Source organism: Gymnoscopelus microlampas (genome assembly GCF_963454915.1).
Source record: "Gymnoscopelus microlampas genome assembly, chromosome: 4".
Lineage (NCBI taxonomy): Eukaryota > Metazoa > Chordata > Actinopteri > Myctophiformes > Myctophidae > Gymnoscopelus > Gymnoscopelus microlampas.
In genome coordinates this window covers 7,522,394-7,532,194 of record NC_139941.1, presented here as the reverse complement: position 1 = coordinate 7,532,194, position 9,801 = coordinate 7,522,394, and the positions used below count along the sequence as shown (strand labels likewise).

At 45.3% G+C, this 9,801-nt stretch overlaps 1 protein-coding gene across 1 annotated transcript; it reads left to right on the top strand.

The window, feature by feature from the left end:
• Window positions 1-539: 539 nt before the first annotated feature.
• LOC311044277 (piggyBac transposable element-derived protein 4-like) lies at window positions 540-8,229 on the top strand. The gene is made up of 5 exons (XM_084055732.1): window positions 540-2,246; window positions 2,577-2,737; window positions 3,595-3,856; window positions 4,351-4,518; window positions 6,746-8,229. The coding sequence occupies exons 1-5, from the start codon at window positions 987-989 to the stop codon at window positions 7,139-7,141; spliced, it is 2,247 nt and encodes a 748-aa protein (XP_083911858.1). The 5' UTR covers window positions 540-986; the 3' UTR covers window positions 7,142-8,229.
• The last annotated feature ends 1,572 nt before the right edge of the window (window positions 8,230-9,801 follow it).

The window sequence follows — 9,801 nt, the reverse complement described above, 5'->3', positions numbered from 1 at the left end:
TTTTTATTGATTAAAATCATATCTCCTGCATGGGGTAAATGTAAATATACTTGTATTTTTTTTTTTTTTACATATTCATGTTTTGTTTTGTTTAGTTTTTTGTACTTCAGCTATTAAAAAATAGCAGATCTATGCGCTGTGGCGCGTTGTGAGCTTGTAGATCAGCAATCTTTGAAACATTTTGAAAATTCTTGAAGAATTGTGGAAAAATGTTGAATACTTTTGGTTTTGAATTATTAAAAAAAAAAATTACACAATGTTATGGGGGTCCCTGGCACAACACATTTTCAGATGGGGGGGGGGGGGGGGGGGCACATAGCCTAAAAAAACATATCAATCTGGAGGTCCTTGACATGAAAATGTTTTTTATGAGAACCACTAGCCCCGAGAGAGAGCGAGAGAGAGAGAGATGATGATGATGGGTCCTAGTATCCGGCTATTGATAGAGGCTCATGCCAGCGGGCATTACAACAGCAAGCGGCCATCTGCCGGCGTGCCAGCCCTAGCAGAGCAGCACAGAACAGAGCAGAACAGAACAACCCTCCTGCACCCAACCGAGCAGCTGCAGTCGCTTGACGCCCTACAAAGCAGGACATGCATGCAGCTTCTGACGTCTGCGGCCACACACTGCACCGCTCCTACAAAGAACACAGCGAGAGAGACGTAGAGAGAGAGAGAGCGAGCGAGAGAGAGACGCACACACACAAAAAAAGCCCCGACCAACTGAACCAACCAACCCGACCGAGAAAGAGAGAGAGGAAACAATGAGGGAAACATGGAGCTTTAGAACCTATACCGCATAGACGTCAAGTTTTTCGCCGTTCTCTAAAGCGCGACGTCAGTTGTCGTTTTAAAGCCCCCGTTTTTTTTCTCTCTCTCTTCTCTCTCGAGGTTGTTTTTTTTTTTTTTTTTTTTTTTAAGAAATACGGAGGTTTAAAAAAACAAAAAAAAGGAAGACTCATGCAGGGACACTTTAATAACCCGACATGGCGACGACGACGGCAAGAAAAAGGAGAGAGCTTTTTACTATTGTGGAAACTAGCAGCTGGGCGGACGGCGCAGCGGAAAGTAGCTCCGACATTAACGACCAGGACGCTCCGCTCGACCTGACCGCCGACGTCAAGTGGTTCGAGCTGCCGTTCCTCCGACATAAACCCGACGAGGAGGAGGAGGAGGAGGCGGAGGAGGAGCGGGCGGAGGAGGAGGACGACGACGGCGGCGGTGGCGGCGACACCGAGGAGGACGAAGGAGGAGAAGAGGGAGACGGAGGAGAACGGCTTGAGGATGACGGAGGAGGAGGCGACGGCGGCGGCGGCCAGAACGGCTTCGCGACTACGGCAAGAGCCGCAATGGAGGAGGAGGAGCGGCTGGAGGAGGCTCTGCTGGCGGGAGGCGGCTGCAACATTATCCTGGTGACCGGGAGCAACGGCGTCAAGCACGAGGACGAGGACTACGGCACGGAGGACTGCTACTACTCCGCGTCCTCCGTCCATTGCTGCGGCTCCGGCGGCTCCGACAACAACAGCACCTCCTGCGACTCGGACGTCGACTTCTCCGACCTGGAGGAGGAGGAGCGCGGCTCGAGCTGCTTCAACAGCAGCAGCTTCCTGGACTCGGAGGACTCCGACGAGGAGAACTGTACGTCGCCGTACTTCTGGGGCGAGCCGGACCAGGTGATCGACATCGAGCCGTTCGCGCCGGCCGCCTGCGGGCCGCAGCACTCGCTGGGCGACGACGCCGACACCCGGGACTATTTCCGGATACTCTTCCCGGACTCTCTTTTTGAACACATGGTGGAGCAAACAAACACTTACGCCCTCTATCGGCAGCGGAGGAGCGGGAAGTCTGACCCCCACTGGCACCCCACTGACCTCCGGGAGATGAAGGCGTACGTGGGCCTCAACGTGCTGATGGGCATCAACCAGCTGCCGGACTCGGGCATGTACTGGGCCAGCGACATTTTCATCGGCAACGCGGGCTTTAAAAAGACGATGACGGCCAGGCGCTTCGAGAAGCTCACGCAGTACCTGCAGCTGTGCGACCGCGAGTCGGAGCCCGTGCGCGGGGAGCGTGGCTACGACGGCCTCTTCAAGATCCGGCCCCTGCTGGACGTGGTGGAGAACACCATGTGGGACTCGTACATGCCCAACCGCTGTCTGACCATCGACAAGTGCGCCATCGCGGCGAAGGGCCGCTTCTCTCCGACCCAGTACATGCCCTCCAAGCCCCTGAAGAAGGGGCTCAAGGTGCGGGCACGCCTCTCACAATTATTCGGCCTACGTAACCGCCTAATCGCAATTGTTTGAGATAACCTTTTCCATTCACATGTATTAATTAATCTGTTGAAAAAGGCTGAAAATAGCAGATCTACAAGCTTTGGTACCAGTCATTGTCAGCCATTTCTTTTTAAGTAATTTATCATAATGTGAAATTCTGGTTTTCAAAGCCTAAAAGGCAAACAGCAATGTAATTCCGATGTTCAATGACAAATAATCAGTTAAATCGTTAATCCCAATTATTTATACGACAATTAATCATCAACTAATCATCTCATGATCGTGTCAATCCCCCTATAGGTGTGGATGTTGTGTGACTCGCGTTCGGGCTACTGCCATCGCACCCGGATTTACGTGGGGAAGCCTGGCGAAGAGACGGCAACGGCGGCCCTGGGTCACCGGGTGGTGACGTCCCTGGTGCGCGGCCTGGAGGGCCGCTACCACCACCTGTTCATGGACAGGTGCGTAGTACAGCGAGGAAGCTGCTGCACGCCATCATGGTCAACCCACTCACTCACACCCTCCTCCATATGGAGATGATTGTGGGCCAACCGAGCAGGAGGGGAAAACGATAGATGCATCTACCTCCAAGAGGGAGCACAATAGACTTTTCCTGTCTTTCGTGCCGGTAGCCATGAAGATTTAAATAATGAGGCACACGATGGTCGCTCTGCTCGGCCAATAAGACTAATTAGCTCTGAAGTAACAACTGTTCATTACTGTAAGGACATTATCTGACATGGTTTACTGTGCGTAGTGTTATTATTTATTTTGTCCTGCGTAATGCAAGCTTAGAGGTCGTATACTGTTGTATACTATTGTCCATACTTGCTGGTGTTTCTTTTGTGTGGGATGTTTCGACCCTGCTGTATCTGCAGTACATATCTTGTAACCGTGTCTCAAAGAAATACTTCACCCAAAAAAAAGGATGTTTTTGTCACATTCCTGACCCAATAATCCAATAATTGAGGACTCCGCTGTCGTAGGAGACCAGAATTAAACTATTGAAAAGAATAATAGAAACTTCAAAACAACTCACAGTGTAATCACTGAGAGGCCAACTGATGAACCAGGTTCAAAAACAATGTTTTAAATATGTTTTTTTTGCTCTTGGTAAGATTGGTCTTTCAATTTGTCAAATATTGGATTTTTGGCTCAGGAATGAGACAAAAACAAAACAGTATCCATGAATTCAAGGATTTTTTGGGGGGGGTTGAGTATTCCTTTAACTGCTGTGCTGCCTCTGGCAACTGAATCTCCCCCGCGGGATCAATAAAAGGTCTTATCTAATCTCCTCTCACCTCGCCTTATCCCACAGCTTCTTCACCTCGGTTCCTCTGCTCCAGCGGCTACTGCGGGACGGCCTGTACGCCTGCGGTCCCACGCAGCCGGCCCGCAAGGGCTACCCGGAGGTGCTGCGCCCGCGCAACGTGGGCAAGCTGTCGCCTGGCGAGTTCTACCAGTGCCAGCGGGGCAACCTGGTGGCCACCGTGACCCGGGACGTCAAGGTGGTCAGCTGCCTGTCCACCAACTCTGCGCCGGGCATCGTGGGCATCAGCCCGGGCCGCCAGCCACGGGAGGTGGGGCCTGTCACAATTATTACATAATAATAACTATTATTGCGATGTTTAATTACTATATTATTACACCTTTTAATTGCATGATAATTATTATAATATATTTACAATAATTATTACACAATAATGACATAATTGCTTTCCCCAATAGTAAAGAAAACAAATAGCGAAAATTGCCAATCTATGTAGATTGGCTATTTCCGCAGTTTTTAACACATTTTGAATCAGCCTGTTTTGGCCATTGACATTATATAGGTAATTTCTGTGTATATTCAACTATTCTTTGTCACGTTTGCTCTGTGCATTTTTTTGTTTACAAATCCTAAAAAAAATGAGTAATTTTGAGTTGATATGTTCCAATGTTCAAAGCCAAAAAACACAATTTTGTGTTTTAAATCGTCTATTACAACTATTTGTACTACAACTAAACTACAACTTATTTTACACCTTGATGTGACAATAAAAGTATATCCTGATTGGTGATTGTGATTCCGCAGCGGGAGGCGGATGGCGACGTGGACAGCGACGGTGGCGTGGACAGCGTGGACAGCCCCGGAGTGGTGGTGGGGCCGTCGCTGGGGGTCCCGCGCCCGCTGCCCCTCCTACTGTACCAGGAGAACATGAGGGGCGTGGACCTCTGCGACCAGCTGAGGGAGTGCTACCAGGTGGGCCCGGAAAACGTCAAAATCATTACAGAATCGTGCCTGGTCGCAATAGGCTCTATTCACAGCAGCCATATTATGAAGACATTCACAGGTGTTACCAATGATACTAATGAAGGCTCTGTTCCATTCTGGTCAAACAGAGTCAGGGTGCTGATATTGCATGTTGGCTCACTGGAAACACTCTGCTACACCAGTGGGTCTAAAGTTGGAGTCCAGGGACCCTCATGGGCTTCCAAATGGCCCCTTACAGGTGTGTAACTCTGAGAGTGTACAAATGGAACCAAATGGACCCGTAAGGGTCCATTTGGTTCCATTTGTACACTCTCAGAGTTATGGGGGTCGTGGAAACCACTGAGCTAGACTAAATGGAACAGAGCCTTCATTAGTATCATTGGTAACACCTGGGAAGGAAGTTATAATATGGCTGCTGTGCATAGAGCCTATTATTTGGAGATAACCGCAGTTCGGTCAGATAACGCACAAATAGATCGAGAACATTAATAGCTTGAGGAGATTTTATTTATAAAATGTAATTTCACGTGTGAATGTTATATTTGATCTTGGCGTTCAGGCTCGGCTATACATTACTCCCTGCTCAGCACATTAGAAGACAACCATTTAAAACAGCAGGGGGACATCTATAACAAAACCTCCCCAGGGGAAAACAGAACCCTTAGGGAAAGCATAGCCTGCTGGTGGAGCTGGGGTGGTGGTGGTGGTGGTGGTGGGAGCGAACAAAGCACATACAACCTTCAGTGGCGAGCGAGAGGAAATGAGGTGAGCTTAAATTAACCGCCAATTTGGTTCGATGTTTGGGGGCGGCAGTGGCTCAGGAGGTAGAGCGGCTGCTTGGGAAACGGAAAGTTCCCAATTCGATCCCGGGGCTCCCCCAGAATTAATGTCAAAGTGTCCTTGAGCAAGATACGGAAACCCCTAATTGCTCCCGATGAGCAGGTTGGTGCCTTGCATGGTTTCCTCCGCCATCTGTGTATGAAATGTGTGTGTGAATGGGTGAATGTGATAAAGGATAAAGGTGGTATATAAATGCACCATTTACCATTTTACGTCACATACATACATCACCCACATAGTGCTGCACATGCTTGTGAACCTCTCGAGTGTATCTGCCTGAACTAGCTTGCATGGACTACGCATTATTTATTTGTGCATAATCGTCAGATTCGGCTCTGTTCGTCTGCATAAATTCATCGGTGATGATACGTTTTCAAACATTTAAAAATCTTTATATTATGATATTATGATATATATTATAATTTCAGCCAATCAGGAGAGAGTACCCATTTGTAAGTTTTCCAGTTCCAATTTATTTGTGTCATCACTTCCAAATTCACTTGTTCATCTTGAATCCTTTTGTGAGTTCTCTCTCCTGATCGGATGAAATTAGTATCCCGACCTGAACATGCAACCTCTTTTTACCAAAGAGCTGGAGAGACATGGAGACTCTGAACAAACACTATATCGATGATTACTATCAGAATATAGAGCTATTTAACAAACAATCAAACAAAAATCACTTACTGTACCCTACCTTTAACGGACAACTTTGTTTTTTTACAAGCAAGGTTTATGTTTTAGCTTTTAATTAAAGTAAATAAAAGATGAGTGTTAAAAAATATATATATTTTCTGCTTTCTATAGTTTTAGCAATTTTCGCGATCTTTTTCACAGTTGGCGGGGGCATTCGGCAGGTGGTTATTTTTACACAATAAAAAAGGTCCCGTGGTCTTTGATGGCCAGATGTGAGTTATTGGGAGCTAGAAGAGCGACTGTAAATAATATTAAAGAAATCGGCGTGTTATTGTGTCTGTAATTGTACATAAATGATCTATATTAAATCTATATTATCGATAAGGTATGTAGGCCTGTCACAATTATTACATAAGCAACATGTCACTTTGTGACGTGTTGTAAGCTTGTAGATCAGCTATTTCCGCTGTTTTTAAATGTTTTATGAAACGATTAAATGTGTCAGTAATTTCTTTGTATATTTAAGTTATTTGTCATATCTGTCCCGTGCAATTGGTGATTATGAAGCCTAAAAAACAACATTGTTCCAATGTTCAGTGCCAAAAACACAATTAAATCGTTAATCGCAATTATTTGCGTGGCAATTAATCGTCAACTTAAATTCGTAATGGTGACAGCCCTAATGGTATGTCAAAGTCAAGTAAAATATCCTGACTGTGACAACCTTTCCTTCATCCAGGTGGGCCGGCCCTGCAAGAAGTGGTGGCGCTACTTCCTGTGGTTCTACGTCAACCTCTGCATCGTCAACGCCTACGTCATCCTGCGCGAGAGCCGCGGCGGAGCGCCGCCCGCCGGCTTCAGCGGCAAGCAGTTCACGCAGCGCCACTTCCGCGTGCGGCTGGCGCAGCAGCTCATAGGGGACTACCAGGGCGCCCGGGGCATGGAGCGGGCGGCGCGCAAGCGGCACGCCGACTCGCCCATCGAGTACGGGCACCGGCTGGAGCGCATGTCGGAGCGCTCGCGCCGCTGCCGCAACTGCACCAACAAGGGACTGCGGCACGAGAGCGTCTTCGGATGCAAGATATGCAACGTTCATCTATGCAGGGGCGGATGCTTCTCCGAGTTTCATAAATGACAGTCAACTGTTTTTTTTTGTTTTGTTTGTTTTGTTTTTTTTCTATTTTTGTGTGAACAAAACAACCAAGAACTTGTGTCAAAGGATTTTTTTTTTCTTTTTGTTTTTTTCTTAAACCGTCAAAAGACTTGTTAAAGGAGCAAGTCACCCATTTTCAACCTATCTTCATACAATGGGTCCTCACTAATGCTCACTGTCCACTTTGAACCCTAGCATCCCTATTCTGGGGGGAATGTTCGCCATAAATAGCAGATCTACAAGCGCACAGCGTGTGTGGTGAGCTGGTAGATCTCGTTGCCGTCGGGCAGAAACCTTGTGTATCTCCATATTTGAACTTTTTGTGTTTTTTCGTAAATTAACGCCCCTACTTGATCATACTACAGCGTCACACAAAAGCATCAAAACGTGGCGCTTTGCGCCACGTTTTGAGCTTGTAGATCTGCTACTTTTGCTGTTTTTGAATTTGAATCCTGAAAAGTAACAGTTTTGGAGGTTTCCACCCGACAGAGACGATCAGCTATTTGCGGCAAAGAGATTTGGTGTAGAGGGAAAAAGAGTGCACCAAGCGTGGAGGCAACTCAGGTCCAGCTTACGAAGTATAGAGGGTTTAAAGTGGTTATAAGAGCCACAGCCCAGAGTGAGTAGACAGAAATGTTGCCGTCTTATAATGAGCATGAGTGAGGACCGATTATGTGACGATAAGGTTGAAATTGGGCGAAGTGCTCCTTTATTCCAAAGGTTGCCACTACTACAGCTGCACAATATAGTCTCACACTTTATTTAGAGCTAGTTTTTAGGATAGAATGAATATTATTATTGCACGAATTACTAGAGAAAAAGCAACTGAAATACTGTAGGTCGTTTGAATTAGTATAGAATGTTTTTTGGCATATTGCCTTTAATAACACTGACGAAAAATTGCCTTGTGTCTCAGTTTTTTTTATACCTTGAAATTATTGACTAGGATTTTATATGAAAAAATACAAAAAAGATGAAGTCTTTTCTGCACTTAACAAATACATCAGCAAGCGTTTACTATGGGAAGTTGAATCTCTCCTTTTCCAAAATAAATATTTCATCATGATGTACTTCATTTGATTCATCTCCTTATTAACATGGGGTAACGGTAACGTTACATGATAATATACTTTTAAAAATAGGTCATTAGCAAACTTTAATAAGTTGAAACTGTGCATATCATTAAGATTTGCAGACGATTATATTAGGCTGTTATGCTATTTAACCTGAACAGATACATTATAGACCTTCATTAACAGCATCTACAAGCCGTCCATTACTCTCCATTTCAAATAAATATGAACTAATGGTTTGTTCATGGCTATTAAAGATGCGCTAATGAAGCATAGTAATAACATTGTTGAACAACCCGGCATCCCTATTTTGGCAATGTCATTATATTGTCAAGAATAGTCAAAAAACACAAGTGAAAAATGGATCACAGCGCAAAAAGCTCACAATGCGTCGCATCACGACACATTGTAAGCTTGTAGATCTGTTATTTTCACTATTTGTCGTATGATACAGTAGGCCTATATGGGCCCCAGATGATTTGCTTAAAGGGATAGTTCACCCCCAAAATAACTTTTTTTCCTATCGATTAGTCACCCCATGGAGACTTGAATTCATGGATGTTTTTTTGTTTTTGTCGCATTCCTAAGCCAATGATTTCATGACCAGCGGATCGGTAGGCAGCGGTTCCGGTTGGAGACACAAAGGAGACTCCTTGTGTCTCCTACCGGAACCGCTGCTGGTCATCAACTTATTGGCTTAGGAATGAGACAAAAATAAAAAGAATATCCATGAATTCAAGTATCCATGGGGTGACTAATCGGTAAAAAAAAAAGTCATTTGGGGGTGAACTATCCCTTTAGTGTGTAATATTGTTTTCTCACTCAACAGTAAACAAACCAATATACAGTAAAAGTGTATAGAGTATCTGCACATTTCTTAAGTGACAATTTAAGGACTTTTAAGACCGTTTTAATACCTCTAAAATAAAATGAAGACCATTACTGCATCAAAAGTAATCAACAAACTATATTATAAATGGTCAAACATTGGCTAAAATGTCAAATTTGACCTAAGAAAGAGGCTTTTTTTTTTTAGATCAGCCCTGTTCACAAAATGTATCTGTGGAACCGGGTCAAACTAAATGAAAGGCCTCAACTCCTACAATGCCAAGTGCTTGTCAGGGTGGGGGGGGGGGTCCCCAGTTCAAATATGATTCTTTTGGGGGGGGGGTCGCAGCCTGAAAAGTTTGAGAACCACTGAATAGTCAATGCCACACCCTGCTTTGACTTGAACCTATCGGCTACTAGAACACCCATGGGCAACATAAGGCCCGAGGGCCGGAACTGGCCCTTTGACCATGTCAATCAGGCTCCAAAAATGTTGTAACACTGAAACAGTCTCCCTTGAGTTCATATTTATTACATAATGCAATGGGCCTGATTCACTAAACCGATTACGCCCATGTTTTGAACGTAAAGGAATTTACGCAACTTCCCACGTTACAAGTCTGATTCATTCATCTCTTTCTGTCGGTTCATTTTGCGGGAGGTCCGCTCTTTCTCGAGTCTGCTCCGAGGCTGACTTACACGGGACCAAAGCTTGCGTAGATGTCTTTAAAATGCTTTATT